Source organism: Plodia interpunctella, chromosome Z (assembly GCF_027563975.2).
Source record: "Plodia interpunctella isolate USDA-ARS_2022_Savannah chromosome Z, ilPloInte3.2, whole genome shotgun sequence".
In the NCBI taxonomy this organism is placed as follows: Eukaryota; Metazoa; Arthropoda; class Insecta; order Lepidoptera; family Pyralidae; genus Plodia; species Plodia interpunctella.
Window position 1 is genome coordinate 10,056,819 of NC_071324.2, and position 22,154 is coordinate 10,078,972.

Genomic DNA, 22,154 nt, shown 5'->3' on the forward strand with positions numbered 1-22,154 from the left:
TATTATTTTGACTGGTTGAATTTAAATCATATCATATTATACTAGCGGCCTGATCCGGCTTCGCTCGGGTAAAAATATAATAATAAATTATACCCCTAAACCTTATCTATTGGTGAAAAACGCATGAAAATCCGTGCCGTTTTTGAGTTTATCGCGAACAGACAGAGAGATACGGTAGAGGATTTTGTTTTACAATATTCTTATTAATAGATTCTTAAAAAATATGAAACAAATCAAAATTCTTAGAATTTGGTAAATGTTGAAGGCGGTGTTCAACAAAAAGCTACGCGCGGTCCATCGATGTTCTTTGCCGTTTAATGAAATTCTTTTTTATATCCATCACCATGTAATGACTGAGCGTCTGTAATGGAAGATACTAATGTTTCAGTTCTCTCAAAGCGCGTATTTCCTTAATGAACATTGTTTCTTATTTATAAGAGATTCCTTCAGGTCCTATTAATTAAATGAGAGACTTCAAGACCCGGACTACAAAGCTACTAAACTTACGTTTTGATAAATATTTTGTTATTGAATAATGTCGAAGCTAAACTATAAAAGTTTAGCTTCGAAATTATTCAATAATAATAATAGCGAGTTTTCGTCAAACATGTTATTTTTAGTACAATTTAAAATGAATAAACAACTAATCAGTCTGGCTTCTCTGAGGCATACATGTGGGGTGAGAAAAAATAACACAACTAGAGTACATATAAGAATATATAATTATCTTCCTGTGTAATGTAACAAAATTTTATAAATAGAAAATAACACTTACAACTTAATTATTACCTTATTGTACCTTTATTTTTATTTCATTTAAAATGAAGCTAGATGTATATCTAAAACATAAAATTAAATTAATGTAATTTTATGTCACGTCCGCGACATTGCTTTTGTTCGAAATCTACAACTGTAGTACATGGCACTAAAATCGTGGTCTCTTGAAATCTCATTTCGCTCATTCATTCAATAGTAATGAATGAGTGACCGAAATAAATAGGAAAATCCAGTGAATGTAGTTTCCAATCCTCGTTTCCAGACTGTCCCAGTCGAGCCTAGCCCGGTCTAGACCACAATGCCCTTTGTTCCACTTGCATATTGCTTCCAGCGAACCTATTGTGCTCTAATCCTTATTGAGCAGTCGGGGCAAGTGCCGCGGGAATTATCCTAGAAAATATTTTCCACGACTACTACACGGCTAGCCACTTGCATTAAAGAGGACATTCATCAATCGCTTAGAGTAATGTCAACAGTCACGGAGAAAATTTTATGGTAATCAATTATTTTCTAAATATAAACTAATTCTCTTTCTATAATTTTGCCATTTTAATCAAATTGCAACAAAACTCACTCGCGCGTAGATTGTACATGTGGACAACTTACCTATATAGGCCGCACAGAAGCTAAAACAATTTCGCTAATTTATCTTAGTGATAAATATGTTATTTGTGATCTACATTTTTTCATGTTGGTTAACAAGGATCCTTGGTTTACACATACGACTTCCGTATCTCTGAATGCAAAAATTGATTCCTTATATGATTTCTTCTTAGTCCGTCCGATCATGAAGTACTTCTCATTGACCTAGAGTCGTTAAATTTAAGCTCAAGGCTCTATAACTTATGTACATGACCAAAAAAAAAATACAGGAACCTACGCGAGACAACTTGCACTTCGTCATATTTTTATGTCCACCGGACCACGTCACACACTTCCTGTGTTACGCTACATGGCGGTCGCGTGTCATTTTGTTATATACAAGCTACGAACTTAGTGTCTGGCGGCTAGTGATAACAGACCACTATTTAAAGCGCATGCCAGCATGAGATGGAGTTAAAGATAAATTGTCTCTGGCGAACCAACCGTTCATGTGGCTCCCTCAGTTTATTACTACATGCCCTATCTCCTATACAGGTTGTTTACTAAAACACAAGCCAAAGCGCAGCAAAATTGGATCGCTAAATAGAGCAAGTATCCAATTATTCGGATACATGCTTCAAGTTAGTAGATTTCCTTCTATATTAAGGGTGGTAGTAGTATGTGTAATATCCGAAATTGTGATTTTACAGCTCGTTTAAATAAAATGACTGAAAAATATTTAGTATCCGGTTCGAACCTAGCGTTGTCCGAAAAAAGTTTTTTCCTTTAACTTGTTTTTTGTAAAGTAACATCACTTTACACATTTCATAACTTAATTTGTACGGAAGCCTCGGTGCGGAGTCTAAGTCGCTCTTGACATTTTTATTTTTAATTCATACGCTGGGGATTTTGTGAAATTTGGGTGGTGTTTGAAACACTCTGTAGCCATTTTGTTCCGCTCACTGATACCAACGGAAAATGTTTAATCTCGGACGAATCCAACAATGGAAGTGGCGAAGAATTCTAATTATTAAGACACCTAAAATTACAGACATTTTTTTAATTAAAATTAATTAGGTCGACTGGGGTGTTGCTTTATCTCCAACTCTTTGTGAATATGCCAAGTAGGTTTGTAAATTACAGTAAATTGGTTTTGCAGTTATAATATCCCATTCATATTATAAATGCCTGTTTATCTGTTCCGCTTTGGTATGCATATAATTAAGACCCTTTTTTTAAAACAACCCTCATTTTGGGTGAAAATTTGTATGAAAATAATATCTGTTCCGCTTCGCGGAGAAATTCATGCGTTCGGAGCTGCAGGTAAAAGCTAGTATTAACATAATCATATACTATGGCTAGTATTAACATAATATAAAAAAAATGACGATCGCATTATAAAAATACGCAAAGTGTATACCGATATCTACAGTTGCTTTTGCTGTAATCAATCATGTTAATGCGCTAACGCGGTAACTCCATCTCATATCGCATCCCAGCACAAACAGCTTATAGTATAAATACTAAAAATATTATACATGCAAAAATTGGATGTGGATATTATACATGCAAAAATTGATAGCCACGCCGAGGCTATTGTAATATTTTAGAAAATATTTAGCTGCTAATCACCAGCCGTGCGAATTTACTGCAGCACTGTTAACCCACGAATACTGCATTGCGATTTTTTACACCACCACCTGATTTCAGTGAATAATTAACTATCGTTAATTTACCTATTTCTTTAGAAAGGACCGAACTATATAAAAACACAGATTTCTACATTACAAAACGATAATTTATCATAAAAAGAAATAAGTTCGTCTAAGAAGTCGACGCCTACATTCGCAATAAAATTATGTTCTATTTTTATCTACGACAAGACCTTTTATTGAAGACTATAGAAATAAATTGCGCTTTTAATATTCAGTGCTGCGATATCTAAGAAGAAAATCTTTGTAACTTTAAGTTCGACATAGATGAAATAACAAGAAAAAAATACATAGTATGATTTTTAACAATTCCCTGTCTTGTTGAGTTATAAGCAAACATGATAAATTAATCTAGCATAACTAAATGTGTCTGATTTTTGCTTTCACAAAGACTGAAGCACCAACGCCTCAGCCAGAAATGAATGACACAAGCGATTTCATTTTTATTTTCTTTATATTTTGCGAGATTGTACTCTTTTGGTTCCTAGCAACTTTATTGAATAATTTATTACATTTTGATCTCGCTGTTGAATCGTGTACCGTTTTCCAGACATCTGTTTCCAACCGTTCTTCAACTTCGTGGACATGCGCGCTCTGCTGGAGAACTTCTGCGTGTACCATGTGAACGCGCCTGGCCAGGAGGAGGGAGCGCCCAGTCTGCCCGAGGAGTGAGTAATTTCCACTTGTATTCTAGGTCGATAATCGCTCAGCCACTGGAAACGTCCGGCTGGCGAGATTCGCTTTTTTTTTTCAACTCACAAAATAAAAGTACCTACCAGTTGCGGCTGTCGTGTAAATCCCCGATGGCTTTTTAAAACCCATTTTTTTCACGATGTGTATATGCACCTACAACAGCGAATACAATTTAAAGTGAAATAGAACATGCATTATCATCTTTCCACGCAAGCTCTGAATTTGTTTTTTTTCTTCTTCAATTAACTTTGACACGAACTGTCATTACAATTTTATTGACTTACTACTAATTAGTAGGATATAGGATATTTATATAGATCTTACCTTTACCTTTTGAAAGACTTCTTTGGACAAAACACTTTTTGAAATTATTTCAGTTCTATAAATTGGAATAATTTCCAATCTAAAAATGAAACGCGACTCCTTAAACACTTCGCCAATCCGGTAAATATGTGAATTACTATGTTAAGGTTGTTCCCGGCTATTGTTATGCTGATGGATTTTGGAAAATAGCCATTTATTCTAGGTTTTAGTACTGCAGGCTGAAATCACAGGTAATATACAAGTCTGGCCGAAACAAAGCAAGTTTGTAAAAAATCGAAACTCGAAGTATATAGAAGATTTTACCTAGTGTAAAATTTACTATCTGTCAGTATTCCTCTGTGTATTGAACTTTTTTTACGGACATGACTTGCGGATCATATATCCACGCGACCAGTCAAATATTTTCAACGAACAATAACCAACAAATGATCGATCGACGTATCATTTCCAGCACGATTTCCCCCATCGCTAACTAGCTAGGCAAGGAAAGCAATTAACATAAACGTGTCCAGAATACGGAGCCTCTTTGACTCGAATCTGGGGCAGCTAGCGACTCTAATCCGAATCACAATCTTATTAATGTTCATTCATAATATTTTCTTATTTAGACTCATAATGTTCATTTCAAATATACTATAATAGATAGAAATATAACGTAGCGTGTATTTTCATTATATATATATTTCATTATATCCTTTGAGCAGTTTAAATATCCAACATATTTATTTTTAATAATGATTAGCCCCAGAAAACAATTTTCTGGAAATTATGAAACTAGATCTGGCAACCCTTGTCACATTTCACGCTGCAGGCAACGGCGACGCTTCCCTGCTGTGAAATGTAATTTTTAATTTTTAACAGCGAATATTACGCAAAAGGGACGCTTGTTACGCCATTACTTTTCTTCATTTACTATCAATTTCCTCGACGATTTGGTGCGATCCAGGGTAACTGAAGAATTTAATTGACCACGGTTTGTCTCAAAATATCACACTTTAACTTTAACTTTTTTAATAATTTTTGATGATTATGTTCTTTTAATATGTTTTCATTGTACAACAGAGATATCACAAACAATATGATGTTCTTTAGCGCCAAAGTTACACAATGAATAGAGTAGTTATACGTCTATATGTTGTAAAACCAGTGTTGCAACTTTAATCCTATCAAAAGTTTCCGAAAATATCGTTAAAGTAGCAACTTGATTCATAAATAATTAAAATTTTATTATTTACTATTATTTTTTATTACTTCAAAGATATTTATAACCAACGTGATTCATAAGTTTGTTATTGTAAAATAACAGCATGCCAAAACTCCTCCACTAATAAATTTACTACTTATAGCATACAAATACTAAGTAAGTACTTATAAAATCTCTGGCACATACTTGAAAACCAATCAGGGAATCTAGAAATGAAATAAACTTACTCCAAAAATGTTTACAGTATATAAATTTATCTATTAAATAGATTCTAGGGAAGACAAAAGACAGAAAAAAATGGGAAGCGACTTTGCTTTATACTATATAGTGATATAATGTAAAAAATATTAAGTAATAAATGAGGCTATTGAAAATTAATCTACTGCTAAATTGATTTTCTAGGGAGTTACAATTACAAGAAAATATCCTACAAGAATAATAAAACTTTAGATATAAAACCGAATTAAAAAATCAAACTCATAAAACAGTTGATGTGGAAATTCGATGAAAAATAACTTTATAAAACCATTCAACTGGAAGCACACAAACCAAATAGGCATAAAATTTATAAACTCGTATGTTTGTTGTCTCGGCGATATTTATTTAATACTTGTTTACTATGTAGGAAATCGTGGGAATTGTAGGAATATCGATATGTATCTCTGTGGCCGGGTCGTGTTGACAAGCGTTCGAGGACGTCTATAATAACATTACACAACTTAACCACAGAACGCTCGTCTTCATTGCACTACTAGTATAAAAGTTTATTTGTTAGACAAATTAAAAAACGCCCCGACTTTCAATATTCATTTCGCTACAACTTTTGAACGGCTGAACCGATTTTGATCAAACATATCTAAGAACCACCGCATAAAAATTAGCTATCAAATAAAAAAAACAGGGTGAACCTATTTTGATGCCCAAATAGGTTCACCCTGTGATGAGCTACACTTAGTGGTCACCCCTCTTTTTGCGTCGGGGTTAAAAACAAAGTCGCGCGCAACGTCGTCTGTTTCTAAGCTTTAGTTTAAACAGCACAACTAATTTTGCAGTTTTCACTGTAATTTAGACAATTTATTAAATGTCCTCGTTGCGAAGCCGGGCCACTATTATATAGGTAGCTAGTAAATTATAAATAGCCAACTCTCAATTGGCCACACTAAGCTCTAAGCTTTTATTGCGGGTCTGATGGACAACACAAAACAAAAATAAACACAACATACCCATAACCAGAACCGCATAGAAATATTTACAAAGTTGCAAATATTTGCCCGCGCTGGGAACCAAACCGAGGACCTCCAGATATCGGCATGGTGACTATAGACTAGACTTTATTTGTCATTTCCGACAACTTGGATACAATATCCGATGTTAACGGCTGTTTAAATCGAGTTTCACAGCGCGACGGCTCAAATAAAAAATAAAACTTGAAGCCACAACCCCGGAACTTCGTAATCCTAGTTTATTCTTCAGTCTGGCTTCTCTTCTAATATTTTTTCTATAATTCCTAATAGATATTTATTCTTGAAGAAACAACGCAGGCATTTTTGTTTTAGCATTGTTCCTTTGTTCATTACTGGCTTTTTACAACTACATTTTTCTTCAATAAAATTCTTTACCTTACAAGCTTTTATGTGTTATTTTCCTTTTACCTACAAAATTACCATTAAATTTGGAACAGAAAAATAGAAAAAAAAATATTTTGTGGCAACGTATTAAACTATTATATTCAGTATTTTTAAATTAGATTGCCGTTCTCGTTGTCTAGATGTTGTGGTCCGTGTAGATATAACCACGATCAACTTCACGTAGATTGCAACGTGTCTGCATAGTGCATAGCTACAATACACATTGACACCGGCTCCGCCAGCAAATTCACAAATCGCGAGAATACACTCGTAATAATTAGTTATCACTAGAGTACGTCTCACGTCAGTATTCCAAGTTTACAAGGTAATACTCCAAAATGTATTTGCTAGGTAAATCCATCTTAGTGATTATTAGTAACAAGTGCTCTGTAATTGGCCCATTCTTGATCTACAAGTGGATTGCTTTTGAGATATTTGTTTATAAGAGGAAGGTAATTCCTATTAATGGCAATTTTGAAACGGTGGTGGTGTAATGGTTAAGACGTCCGCCTGTTGATTAAAAGGTCCCAGGTTCAAATCCTATTCATGCCACATGAGTTTATACAGCAATCTAACACATGTATAGTAGTTTTCATCGAACACCACTTGCATCCAGTAAAGGAAAACATCGTGAGGAAACCTACACACTGGTTGATTATTAACTTGTGTGTGAAATGGAGAAGGCAACGGCAGTTTGTTGCGCCGCTTCTTCTTCACCTGCGCTTTGGAAGCCGGCAGTGGACTTAGTTTAAGTAATTTTTTTGACGTCAATAAGTGATGTATATCATCCTAAATTGAATAAAGAATTTTGAATTTGAATGATGTTTACGCTTCGGCTTCTAACGTAACTGCTACTCCAATCTACTTAACCAATTGAGTTGAAATTGTTATGTATGACTGTGACTCAAGGACGGAGATGTTACATAAATAAATGATTTTTATTTTGGGTTAATATCATGTATATTTGCATAACTATGTTAAATTTTCGCCAATATCATTCAAACATGCACAGCGTTGCATCACGGAGTATATAGTGTTTCGTCGCTCATATGGGTCGGCGGTAAGCAAACCTGCGACAGACTTGTGAAATTCAAAAGCGATTCAAATTCAGAGATTTATATAATATATAAGAAATCGTATATACGTCCAGTCATAATTTAATTAGTAATAAAGCATCTGGAACATTTTAGAAAAATATCAAAAGCTTAATTTGTTGTATAGCTCCCATGACAACAAAAAATGGAAAAATAAAATATTCGTTTTTATTTAACGTCATATCATAATAATTGTTTACATTTTCGCTCTACCAAACCTATTGCCGCGTTGAGAGTAAATATTTGAATCTCTTTGATGCCTGTTTGTCAAATGTTCCTTGTTTGTTTTTCAGTAATTAAATCCATAAAGGACTGGTTGATCCGAAGTCACAGTTTCTTTTTTTTTTTTCGTAAAAATGTATATAAAAAACTAATAACAACAAAGGGTACAGCTACAAAATTTATTTCAATATCTGATCTTATGAAAATTATTTTTGTTTTAACTCAAAAATAAAAATATACATACATTTATGTTGCACCTGTCCTAATGTTATAACATTCTGGACATATATTTAACTATATATTAGTACATTTAAAAATGAAATTATTTTTCATTGAAGAATAGTAAAATGTTTTTGTTTTAATCAAAATTGAAAAAACGCAATTATAGAGTCTAATTTTTGTAAATATTATATATGACATTAGTGGAAATTTGATTGGTATTTGTAATATTTAAGTAAAATTTTCTGCTTGTTTCTCAAATAAAAATATCTCTGGAAGTGTTAGTTTTGGTCCTCCTTGTGCTAGGACTACATCTTAATCGTCTCAACTGTCCGTAATTGCAAGCGAGACTTTTCTTTGCACAGTTCGCGATCTGAATAGTTTTACTTTATTCAAAGTTTCATCGTATTAAAATTTACGTCATCGGAATTACTGTCTCGAAGACTTCGTAAGTTCACTAATACCTGTCTTCAGAACCGTACCAGCCGTACCGTCGGCCTTCCAGCGCGCTCCGCTCCGTCAGCCGCTGCCAACCACCATTGCAGCGCTTACGTCAATGTGACGCAAGTTTTGTTACTAGTTGGTGTCCTTGCAAACGAACGACAGAGGCCTTGTGGGCTGTATTGATTTTTTCAACGGCACGCGCCACCGACGTCCAAGTAATACCATTTGAATAAAACTTCCTTACCTCGCTATCACGTTTTTTTAATCGCGGAATAGATGGGTGAAAGTTTGGGACTAGTTCTGGCCGCGTCGGAAAGAGCAGTCGCAGACTTACGGATGCTATTCTGCATACAACATTATGTCTATGATAATCTACTGTACAAAGCATACACACGCAAGAATGAAAATATTCCTTAAATAAATTTCATTACTTGTATATTAATCTTGACCAATCATTTGTAGGATAAACTAGCATGGTCTGAAGTCGTGTTCGGCCGGTAACATCCGTACATGTTATATATCTAGCATTGACAATAACCCTCTTTCGGCAATTGGGTAAGAATGTTCGTTTACTGGCGCACGTTACTACAAAATTAAAAAGGCCCTTGTTACATTCCCTACAATGTAATGCGGTGATTGTACCTTGGAAGTTAATATCCTCACGTCGTCAACTTTAAAGTAATTACGTCTGCAACAAGAATATTGCTTCTCGAGGGCGAAATACCGTTAAAGGAATTGTTGGCGGCGATGTGTGAAAATGACAATTTTCGACAGAACTCCCTCCCCCTCCCACTATACGACCTTCAGTGAGGTCATCAGTCTGTGTAAGAGGGTCGTTTTATATGTCCTTGATCTATATTATATTACGTCTAGTCATAGCGTTACTTAGTTATTGATATGGAAAATGTGATCTTATTCACTTTTGGGAACTTATTCCTGTCGAAATGTTTTTGCAACGCCCACGTGATATATAAAATTGTTTTTTTCACGAAATGATAAAATTGCTTTTTTTTGCCTTAGCTTAAATTTAATTAGCACCTATTAAGATAACATAAGTCGTGTGTACTTATGATATCTTAATAGGTACTAATTAAATTTATTTCTCTCATACTGCGTTCATACACGTAAGATAAGACGGACGTAAGAATCGCTCCATGATCGAAACCATGGAGACACTTTAAATAATATAATGAATATAATAGACATAGAAAAATGAACTTCCTGTTTTTATAGTAAACTATCCCATAGTATGTGCTTATCTAAAGGAATCGTCAATTGTGTGAATTTCACGAGACATTGACGACCTAATGCAGCACCGATAAAGATTTTTCATATTTTACGAGATAGAAAAATATCACGATTACTTTTAACCAAAATATATATTTTTGGTAGGATACCATCTAAAAACACATACCTATGTTTGTGTTTTAGTTACAATTTCTTTATGTACCTCTTACTCTGTTATGAAATCAAACGGAAGCTGTTCCGTTTGATTTAATGTCAGAGTGAGTGAATAACAAATCAGGAATTAATTAGCCAAAATCGAATCGGCCGAACTAATTGCAAGTTAAACTGGACACTTTGTGTGTCCATACGCTGCATACGCTGTCCTTGTTATTAGAGTTCGGCCATGATTGACATAATTGATTGTTGAATGTACCTATTCCGCCTACTAAATTCCCAATAAGCTTGACCATATTAATTTAGAAGTTACTAGCGACCTACCCAGACTTCGAACGGCAAATATCATGCATGTTTTATACAATATTTTTTAAATACTTTGTCTATAAAAAAATGCATCAAAATCCGTTGCGTATTTTTAAAGAATCTAAGCATACATGGAACAAACAGGAAGCGACTTTATACTTTATTCTTTAGTGATTAACTACTAACCCCAGGTAGTTCGAAATTTTTAATATATTATCGCACATCATTGGATCAGAAATGGAATTACGCTCAATACGCTTTCAATGACACACACGTACTGTTTGCCAGAGGCTACGGACAGGAGTAGAGAATTCTACTCTTGTGGTTACGCGTACTAAAGTGAAGCTATCCCACTGGAAACTAGACGAGCATATAAATTTGCTAAGCTAGCATCTAGAATTTCTAAGTGGGAAACTAATGCTTTAACAGCTAAATCCTATTTAATATTTAGCTATAAAAGCTTATCATATAATACTTCGCGCTTATATAGTGCTATACAGATTCTACGGGGCTCGTGAGGGTTCAACTGTTCAGAAATACCCTTTGTATCCTTATCTCCATTTCTAATTTGATCTGGCAATCACTTAGATCCTCGAATAAATTAAGGGAGTACTACTTTCTTCGCATAATAAAACTTTGCACCACTTTTTCCATCGATTCAAGTTATTTTGTAAAAATTTACATTTCAAAATTAAATAGGTCGAATCACGCGAACCGTGAATATTGTGCCCAGTTCGCAGGGGTAAAGTTTTAAGTGCAATTTTGTGGTGAATGAATATGGATGTCAATATTACAAGTATTTAAAACGTGCTCTGCGAACCATATAAGTACTTGTCAAACTTCGTGTTCAGGAGTGTGAGTGGTATCGCGTCCACTTAGCGTCGCTTAATATGCAGGGTATATTACTAATTTTTAACTCAATTTTCGTGCATAAAGTCCGTTTTTATCAAGTAGCCATAGCCACCGCCCCAGAATTATATAGCAGTGACATAATCCCACTTTGACGTCACTTTCCTAGTGTAAACATGTCTTTAGGCGCTAGCCTCACGTCTCAACACGGTTAATGAACTCGTGTAAGCTCCGCCAGCAGCAAATTAATCTACATACTTTAATTTTCTGCCTTTTAATGCTGCCTTCTTTGACCTTTTCAAAGGGAAGGTACTGTCACGTAAAGTTACGTGTAACATTTAGTGAAGAAAGGACACATGTAAATGTGAATGCGGTGCCAGCATTAATCCTTGCCTACACGAGCCCCTAACTTGCTAACAGGAAACAGTAAAGACTTTAAAAATATAACAAGATTTACGTTGTTTCACTTTGACAAACATTTTCTTTGTTTATATTATTAAACCAAACAAATCTTAAGTCCTGTTCAAGTTCCTGAGTTTACATTCCCTAGCTTCTAACTTTAGCAAGTTATATTTTGTTTATTAGCGGTCATACATATGTATTTTAGTTTGCTTCCGTTTGTGCCTTTTTAGTTTATTCTATTAGATGTTGCCTGGGGCTTCGCTCCCGTCGGAATTTTGGCATAAAATATAGCCTATGGATAATGTACCTTTCTAATGGTGAAAGAATTTTTGAAATCGGTTTGGTAGTTTCGGAGATTACCGGACTCAAACATCAACCAGACTCACAAACGCTTACCTCTTTATAATAAAAGTATAAAATTATCTAATCTGTTTCTAATTGTTAGTGGCCTGTAATTATCATGTTTTTGTTTGTAAAGCCCTAGTTTTCCGAATAAATATAATAATATAAAGGTTTGCAATTAGTTCCAACGATTTCTATAATATATTCTACTAATAGACGGAGAGGCAGAGCCCAAAAAAGTCTCTGAATTTATTAAGCCTGGTTTTTTTTCAGGTGATTGTAATTATAATTTACAGTAAAATGACCTGGTCAGTCAAGCGCCCATCAGAACAGGTGTCTCAGGTGCGCGTTCAAACATGTCGTAACCACCGACATACTAAAATCAATTTATTAAGGCTGAAACTTTATAAACTTTCCCTCACTTACCCCGCACCGCACCACCAAAAACGTCCTCTAGCTCGAAATGTAACGACTTTTCAGTTTAACGTGTACCACCCATAGAGAGCGAAAAAATTTCGTTCCTTTTTTCACTAACTGACGGGCGTTGTTCTAAACAATGGTTGACTGACCATTTTATTTATTAATAATATAGTCAGTAGTACTTGCTAAAAAAGTTTCACGCGTAATAAACGAATTGCACGTTCATAACTCTCGCTACGTACGTTGGCGCTGACTGACCAGCTATGTTCCGATATTATGTTGACTGACCATAGTAACTTTTATTTATATATATAATAAAGAAAGTTTATAAAGTTTCAGCCTAAATAAATTGATTTTAGTATGTCGGTGGTTACGACATGTTTGAACGCGCACCTGAGACACCTGTTCTGATGGGCGCTTGACTGACCAGGTCATTTTACTGTAAATTATAATTACAATCACCTGAAAAAAAACCAGGCTTAATAAATTCAGATACTTTTTTGGGCTCTGCCTCTTGGACTATAATGTCTGACTTAAGTCTGAAGAACAAAAATAGAGCAGCATAGAACTAGGCCATATTAGATTACAATAAATAACCTGTATATCGGAAAGTTTGACCTACTTTTCCAGAACTAAATAGGCCCAGAAGTGTTAATTTTACCAGTTACCAAGTCAATCTTAATTCAGTCTTACTAAAATAAATGAGAGTTAAAAGATAGATGTTTTTTTCTATGCTATCCTACTTACACCCTCAAATTTCCTAGATAAAGCACTGCTTTAGTTTTTGCCCCCATTTGTATGCGAGGCACGAATTTTTACGTGTTCTTGTATCGTGTCACCAAACCTAAAATGGGTTCGACACCTATTGCCCTGAGTCCTGGGGCTATGTCACACAGATTAGGATTAGATATTCAAATCGTCAAAATATGTTAGACAGAGACGACAGATAATCTTAAATATAGCTAAATGTAGTCCACGTTGACGTACGTAAAATCGATTTGGCATAAAATAAAATTCTTTTCCTAATGTTTATTATTCTGTGGATGTCATACGAGGCGATAAAGGAATAAAAGGTCTTCATAGCTGATAATAGAAACAACAGCATTCCCTAGGGACGGATGACATTTAAAAAATCACCGCCGAATCTAGACACCGAGCTGCGGGCTCTCACGGACAGTAGCACATATAGATGAGAGAAATTCACATGCACAGCAGATATAAGTACTAATTAATTCAATTATAAATCCCAGGCCTTGCTTCAAAGTATCTCACAAAGTTACGACATGTGCCACGGAACAGACGTACCACACTGTACTATATAACCTGAAAATATTTTTCAGAGTCATACAAATCAATTCAACTGATTACCTACATGATGACTTAGAATTGTACGAAACGGTCTTAAGAGGTCTATATATAGAATCTACTCTCGACTTTTCTGTTGTCCCATTGGATGACTCATTGATGGGACGATGGAAAAATTTTTAACCATATACCCATTTACTTCGGAGACCAAGGAACTATGCGCGATTATTAGCTGAAAAGAAAAAAATGCATAGATTTTCATGGAAAACTTCAATGTACGAGGAAAGCACTTTGTTCTCCATTTTACACCTCGCATTTTCCCCATTTCCGATACCTTTCACACACACATGACATATATTTACATTTTTGGACTATTGCAAAATTCCTGGAATAGTGTAGCTTTTGTCTGTCTTTATAACGTCGCCCTTCACCGCTTTATAGAGAAAAATATTAAATTTGATAGATAAATAGACATTGGACCGTTAAGTAAATAAATAAAAATACTTTATTGCACCAAAAATAAGCTACAATATATAATTTCCAACAAGAAAACTAGAAAAATGTTCAATAGGCGGCCTTATCGCTAGTGCTAATGTATTCCAGACTTTTCCTTGTAGAAAGGAGACAATGAATATAAATGTTGATGCTAAGAGGAATGAGAATTAAATAAAAGATGACCTGATTGATTTACGATTGCATAAACCTTACTTACATATATTTTTTCATCAATACATATAATAAAACAGTAAAAAAGTTTTTCTGTACATTGAAAATATTTAAATAAAAAAAATTGAGATCGATAGAGAATCAGTAATAGAATAAGAATTAAAAAAAAGTCTGTCTGTCTGTTTGTTTGCACACGCTAATCTCTGGATCTACTGAACGGATTTAAATTAAACTTTTTTTGTTGTATATGCTATTAGCTATAAAGCCTGGTCAACATATAGGGTATAATTTATTTTGGAAACTGGAACAGCTCTAGCAGAACCTATAAAGACCAGCTAAACTGTAGGAAATATAGAAAAGTCACCTTAATAAAAATTGTTCTCCCTGATGAGCATTTTCTGATGACGTATAAAAATCGAAGATATGGAACATCTGATGATGAACTCCAACGGACCCGCTACACTATAACAGATATCACAAAAGCGTCTTAACAAAAGTTGGTCAGCCTGATGAGCAATTTCTGTAGACTTTTAAAAATCAAAGATTTGGAACACCTGATGATGAACTCCAATAGACCAGCTACACTATAACAGATATGATAAAAGCGCCATATCAAAAGTTGATCAGCCTAATGAGCATTTTTAACATAGGTATTTATAAAAAGACTAATTTGGTCCACGTTTTTAACCATGATTCACAAACATCTTGACACTCTCAAAAATCTATTTTATTCCCCAAGATTTAGAACATTTCTGAAACGGAAGTTCTGTAATAAATTTAATCTTATATTTACCCTATACTATTATACCATAAGCTGGGAGTACCTCCACGTGGTGAAGGCGGAAACAGTTTGGGCTAAGTTTCGATGACGACGGAAGGTATTCGTTGAAAACTTGCCTGAACTGGCTAAAACTCTTATTTATGTATAGAATATGCCTTCGGGCTTATGTTATTTTCTCTCTAATAATTTTGATTCCTTACCAAAAATGGTTCGGCTACGCGTACGAAGTCGCGGGCATCAGCTAGTCAAGAAATATCAATAAAAGCACCAACGGATCAACTGATCAATCAATTGGTATTGTTTCTCGATCTTTTCTGGTTGATAACAATTGGCTGTTACTATCGTACTCTGTAACTCTTAATTGATTCAATTAGCTGCGACTTAGTGTAATAGCTTCAGTGATATCTTCAGATCGAATAGTTCATGGACTAATCTTTTAATCAAGGCGGCCCACTCTACCTTCAAGGAGCTTATCCATTGACGATTTAAAGTAAAGATTGAAAAATTGAGCGAGTTCTTTAATATCATCATAACTTCATTTTTACAACTACTATAATTACTTGGTCCTTATGGATATGGATGTTCCTTATGGATCAAGTAATTATATCGGTCCTAAAAACATTCATTTATTTCCTGCATGCAGAATAACACTGGCTAAAAATCTGAAATCATAAAAACTTTAAAAATAAAATGTGCAAAAATAAAGTAAAAGCTTTATTGTCTAATATACCTATTCTACTTGGGGCAAAAATACATTTTTTTATATGTATGTATGTTTGTTTGTAACGCGATAACTTTCGAACCGTTGGTCCGATTTTTATGAAATTTAAAAAGTATGTAGAAAAAATTTAAAAAATTTTTAAGTTCGTGGGGCATCAAAATCGGTTCAGCCGTTTTTGAAATATTCACAATTTTGTAAAAAAAAAATTGTGTTCGCGAGGTCTAAGTTCGTGGCGAACAACTTTTTCTGAAAATAATTGAGCTAATAGATTCACTATAATGCAATTACTTTTAATACCTGTATAATTAATTACACCTACTTACGGTCCGTTCCGATTTCGTTCGGGTAAAAACATAATAAATATACACCTTAACCTATCTCAGGAATCACAATATCTATTGATGAAAACCACATGAAAATCCGTTCACTCATTTTTGAATTTATCGCGAACAGACAGACGCTACAGAGGACTTTATTTTATAATAATGTAAACCTATATTACGATGTGTCACTGCCAATTTTAATCCGCAGAAACTTCTCTCAAATTAAGTCTTGTCGTACAGAGGCTGGTCTTAACGAAAGTTAGCAAAGATAAACGTGCCCATTGCTCGAAGAGTTCGTCTACGTGATGTCTTCAATTTGGCGCGAGTTGTACTAAGTTTAGTACTACCGCACAGAAGGCTCACTCTTGAACAAAAGTTTAGGTAAACAATTTAAATGAACCTTTTCTAACAATGTCACACGAAATCGAAACTCGAATTGTATAAGCGTTCATATAATTTTATGCATTTAGATTTGCTTCACTCAAAACATCGTGCAAAATTAGGCATTGCCACATAGTAGGTCTGTGCTTCCATCGTGATATACAAATCATTAAAGCACAAAATTATCTGCGCCCCGGGCCTTCAGTCCCGTCGAAATTTCGAGATAAAAAGTACCCTATGTGTTATTAATATTCTAACCGGTGTACTAAATTTTATAACAATCGGTCCAGTAGATTTTGCGTGAAAGAGTAACAAACAATCAAACATACATACATAATTCCTCACAAACTTTCACATTTATAATATTTGTAAGATGGTATAATAAAGAGCTAACGTAAACGATTGACACTTCGCTAGTACTCTGGTTACGTTGACGGCACCTCGGGTTAGGGAACTGACCCAAGAACTTTGTTCAAATTAGGACAATATCGTTCTAAACATTAGAGGATCCAACGTCATACTACAAATAATTTACATAACCCAGAACTAATATGTTACGTGGAATGCAAACTTGGCCGCTCAATCCTAATTGGTGTTGCTTAGTATGGCAGTAAAATTTTTGTTTATGAAATATTTAACTAAGAAAATAAACATTGTAATAACATTGTGAATTTATCTGTGTGTGAATGTAATTAATTTCTTGTTTCCTTCCGCAGCCATAAAGAGTTTGAGTCTATTCTCCGCTTTCGCACAATTTCTTCATCATCTCTGTATGGTTGTCCGTATACTTCATTGTCAGTTGATACCAAATCGCTCTTTTAGGGTTTACTTTATTTTCATCTGCAGGAGAAAGCGGTTACCTGGATTATTATTAAGGTGTAAAAAAATGAATGTCAATATATATGATTAGTAACCGGACCCATTTTTTACTAACACAGTAATTTTCGACGTTAACATTAACGTCGTATATTTTTGGTCGAAATAATTGTGGCTGTTCCAAAAAGGGTCTTTTAGGGTTGTCTATTATTGAATGTAGACGTCAAAATGAGATAGGCGCACCCGAGCAATGAGTCAAGCTCGCCCTAATGGTCAGTCATTACTTCACAGCTATCATGGGGAGGTTTCTCGTAGGTGCTCCCCACTTAACTGCCAAGATAACGTTTATTTACATTGTACCTTCGACGTCTACGGCCTGAAATCAAGACTAAATATTGCCGTGACTGCTGCAAGATTTTAACTTTGTTCATCACTTATTTTCGACATGACATTGTTTGATAATCACAATGTCTTTCTCAACCTTCACATTGGAAAAATCATCGTTTAAATGAAAAGTGAAGTGACGTTGCAATATTTTAGTTCTACTAAATCATTTTTCACAGATTCTGCTAACATTAGATATTCATCATAGCTTTTGTATTTAAGAATCATAAAATATAGATTCTCATTAAAATATTTATTATGCTGTGCTGAGGTAAATTGAGCATTGTCGTGTTGATCGAATTTAGCTGTGATGGACAGCTCATAATTATGAGTTCGGCAGCCTCTGACATGTCACTGTAGCGAGTTCCCGCCGCCTGCGGTAAGCACTATCAGCCCGTATATGATGTAGCCGGAAATTATTTTGTTGGAATTCCCACAGTGCGACGTAAGTATTCAAAAACTTTACATGAAAATTTATTTTGTTAAAAGACTTAATATTATACCTATTCAATCCTAGTTATAACAAAGTTTTGGCGTATTTCAAAAATAAACGAGCATACATCCAAAGCGTTTGCTTTTACGAAGTAATAAGAAGTAACATATTTTTTTTACGTTCTAACATTAATAAAGTATATCTTTTACCTATCTCAACGATTTTCGTCGTAAATAAATTTCCCTAATGAAATTTCCATTTAATATCTAACTTTAACTTTTCAAAGCGTCTTAATAAGTTGCGCTAATTAAGAAACTTTTGTGAGCTTTCAAATAGTTCTCATTAGTCTTGTCACACAAGCTCTGTTACATCATTACCCGTTCCTAGCGACTGAAATTTAATGTGATACTTAATCACGTATATTCTGCAGTTCTTTATATGTGGAAATAGTAAATATCCTCCACGCAGCCAGATATGAGTTTAAGTGCAATATTTTCCCGGTATATTCACAAAAAGACGACCACAGACCTAACTTATACCCAAATTAAGCGCAAACCCAAATTATAAATGAATTTGCGCCGGACTTTTTGAGATGAAATTGGTAAAATATTGACCGCAAATCTATCTCGTCTATTACGTTTGTAGACCACATAGAAAATGTTTGTTACTTCTTCTATCTGCCTGTGAAGGACTAATGTTCTGAATAAATGCTTTTGTTTAATTCAACATCTACCTCATAATCATCCATTTTAACACCAGATCGCCTATGTTGCACAATGAAAAAAATCGCACGTATTATTATCGATGGAAAACTCGACTATAGTTTCATTTAAACCTTCTTTTTCAAGAGGAATTCAACCGCGACTAAATCTTCACTAACAATATGAGATTCTCACGTCAGTTTTAAAATTATAAATCTTTTTTATTCCATTACTGTTTGAAAGTAGTTATTTATACTAAAACTAATTGGAGAAGATATTTCAGACATCAGTGTTAGCGTTTGTCCTTACCGTTCAACGCACAGTCTAACTTTGGTCTAAAAGTCTAACATTATTAAAATTTATAACAATGCATTCATAGCAGTTAAGCTCAAGCCGAAATAATTACACACATTCATTTATTTAATAGCTTATGAAGATTGACTCTTAATAATAAAGGTTGTTTTAATTGAAACTAAAACCAAACAAATGCTAATTGCTTCCAGTGTATTAATAAGTCTTCTAAGATATCATAATAATTGCACAGTTGTGAATAGTATCAAATAACGGATATTTTTCTCAAACTGCTTATCTTGTCACAGAAAAGCCTATTAAGTTGCCATTCTGAAACCATCATAGCAACCAAATGAACGTTTTCATATATTAATATTACATTAAATTGTTAATATTATAATTTAAATATTAAATTCAAATCAATTTTGTAAATCAAAAATAAGAAAATGTTAGTGTGGCTAGCGATACTGCTGTTCTAAGCAACAAATAAAAATTCACATGAAAATAAATCATAGAAGTAGGCCAATAGTAAATTCTTAATGAGTTTAATGAAATTAAAATTTGGTATCACACGTACTTAAATCGCGAAGATAACATTTACAAAACGAGGGTAGACGATAAATTGAGCGGTGATTTGGCAGCAATTAACGTCGACGCGCTAATGAGCGCAGAATGGTGTGAGATTTCGTCGAGGTCAGACGTTCCTTTGTTCTATTTACAAGATCTAATCACTAGAAGTTACTATTTAACTTCAAAAGTCCCACTAAACCACTAGACATGGATATATATGGGTGAGTAAGGTTATAAATTAAATGATAATGTTAACGTTTGATTCATACAGTAAAGATCCATATGGAGTAACTTAACATGCTGTCTACTGTACAAAATTTCTCTTTCGACTTTTCACTGTTTATGAAATGTGCTATATTTTCTTCAAGTTTTCAGGTCAAGGACTTGATAACAGTTCCTGGAAAATAGCCAGTTCAATTTAAACATAAAATATGATATTGTTATTTAGTACTGCAAATCGATTATATAATAGTTTAAACTGATGGATTCCAATCAATTGTCCGTCTAACTTATGGTAAATAATGATTACTTAAAAATATATATTCAATACTTAACTAAATAAAGTTATAGGAAAAATCTATGATAAAAATTTACGATACAGGATAACTAATAATTGAGTTAACTCACCCGGGGTATGGTGCCATTTGTCCCTTAATACCGACATCCCTAATATGATGAATCTGTATTTGATTACCGTGTTAGATTCTAGAGTAATGAATACGAATTATTTTTACTGTCCAATTACTGAACGTTCGATTGGATAAGGTCCATCGATTTTATAAAGTGCATGTGACAGCAAACTACCACCAATGTACAGTCGGCGGGAGACAAACCTAAGCTCTCGCCTAAGTAACTTACACAACACCACACAGGGGGGTCAGGATTATCGGCCCCCAACTATACCTGTGAATCACTACATAGTATAAAACAAAGCCGGCCTCTGCGTCTGTCTGTTACTTACTAAACTTTCTTCTTTTAAACCACTTAGTGAATTTTGATGCAGTACTTTTACTGTTATTTAGACAAATTCACGAAGGTTTATACAAAGCTGTGCTATATATATATATATATATATATTGCTAGTATCTACCTCTAATAGATACTTGCCTCTGAAGTGGCGTGACGTGTGTGTGTGTGCTTCCCGCCTTAGAATAGCACTCAATATGGATGATCTACGTGGCGTATAAGATATGTGAAAGGCAACAACACCATCACCATCATAGATTGATGTCAAGCAGGTGGCTGGTCGTAAAGTCACAGTCGATCATCAAAAAACAGCCGTAACATCAAAACATAGTTTATATGTATTCATCAAATAATATCAAATAATCTTTTAAGCTGTCTGTAAATCCTTGAAAAACGATGTTAGAAATAACATCAAATACACTACTACAGAACTAAATATAATTTATTGATATCAAAATTCGCTAAATTGAGAGTTCAGAAAACTTCAAGTTTTCATTCCGACGCAGACCAGTTCTCCGTATTCAACGCTAATACTAAAAATGATAATGTTTAATCAATAACAATCGGCTGCCATCGTCTCGTCTATTTATATCAGTCGAGTAATAGTAATCGCGGTGGTTGAGACCGAACCCCCGGGAAATTAACCGCACTCTGCCCGCAAATTACCTTCGGCTCTCTTCTATAATTATGCGGTGTAAAAAAGAAATGTTTTTGTAAACGATTTCACTGTTGTTTTTGTAATAATTTCAAATGTCACTGGTGAACGAAACATCCCAAATTACATTAGTGATTACCCTATGATTCATATGAAAGTTAAAGTACACTTTCAGTTAAAGAATGTTTTGAGACCTCAGTAGGAAGGCAGCATGCGTGTGATCAACACAGACAATCTGTCGCACTACATCGCATGGGTTTCATCATTGTCTCGTGTATATACACGACAATATTGTTATATTTGTTTTAGAAAATATGAATATCGGTTAATCATATAAAGTAGACACTTTATTCTAATATTATTAAAAAAAAGAAATGTTGAACACTAAGCTCGTTACAGAAAAAAACATTTCTCGATCAAAACATTGATACAAGATAGATTTATTGATTCACATCAAGAAATTATATTAATTTCTTCGCAATTAAAGTGAAAATCGAAAATCCACATAAATAAAAGTTTCACTTTCACTTTCAAAATGCTAC

At 34.2% G+C, this 22,154-nt stretch overlaps 1 protein-coding gene across 10 annotated transcripts in view; it reads left to right on the plus strand.

Moving 5' to 3' along the window:
• Positions 1–22,154, plus strand: part of MESK2 (Misexpression suppressor of KSR 2) — a 71,039-nt gene that overhangs the window by 20,142 nt on the left and 28,743 nt on the right. For all 10 annotated transcript variants that reach the window (XR_010370323.1, XM_053768992.2, XM_053768988.1 and 7 more), the window contains one exon: positions 3,622–3,739. Coding sequence is in view for 9 of the 10 variants with exons in the window: in XM_053768992.2 (XP_053624967.1) it covers positions 3,622–3,739 (118 nt within the window). In the remaining variant the exon portion in view is untranslated. The remainder of the gene's footprint in view (positions 1–3,621; positions 3,740–22,154) is intronic.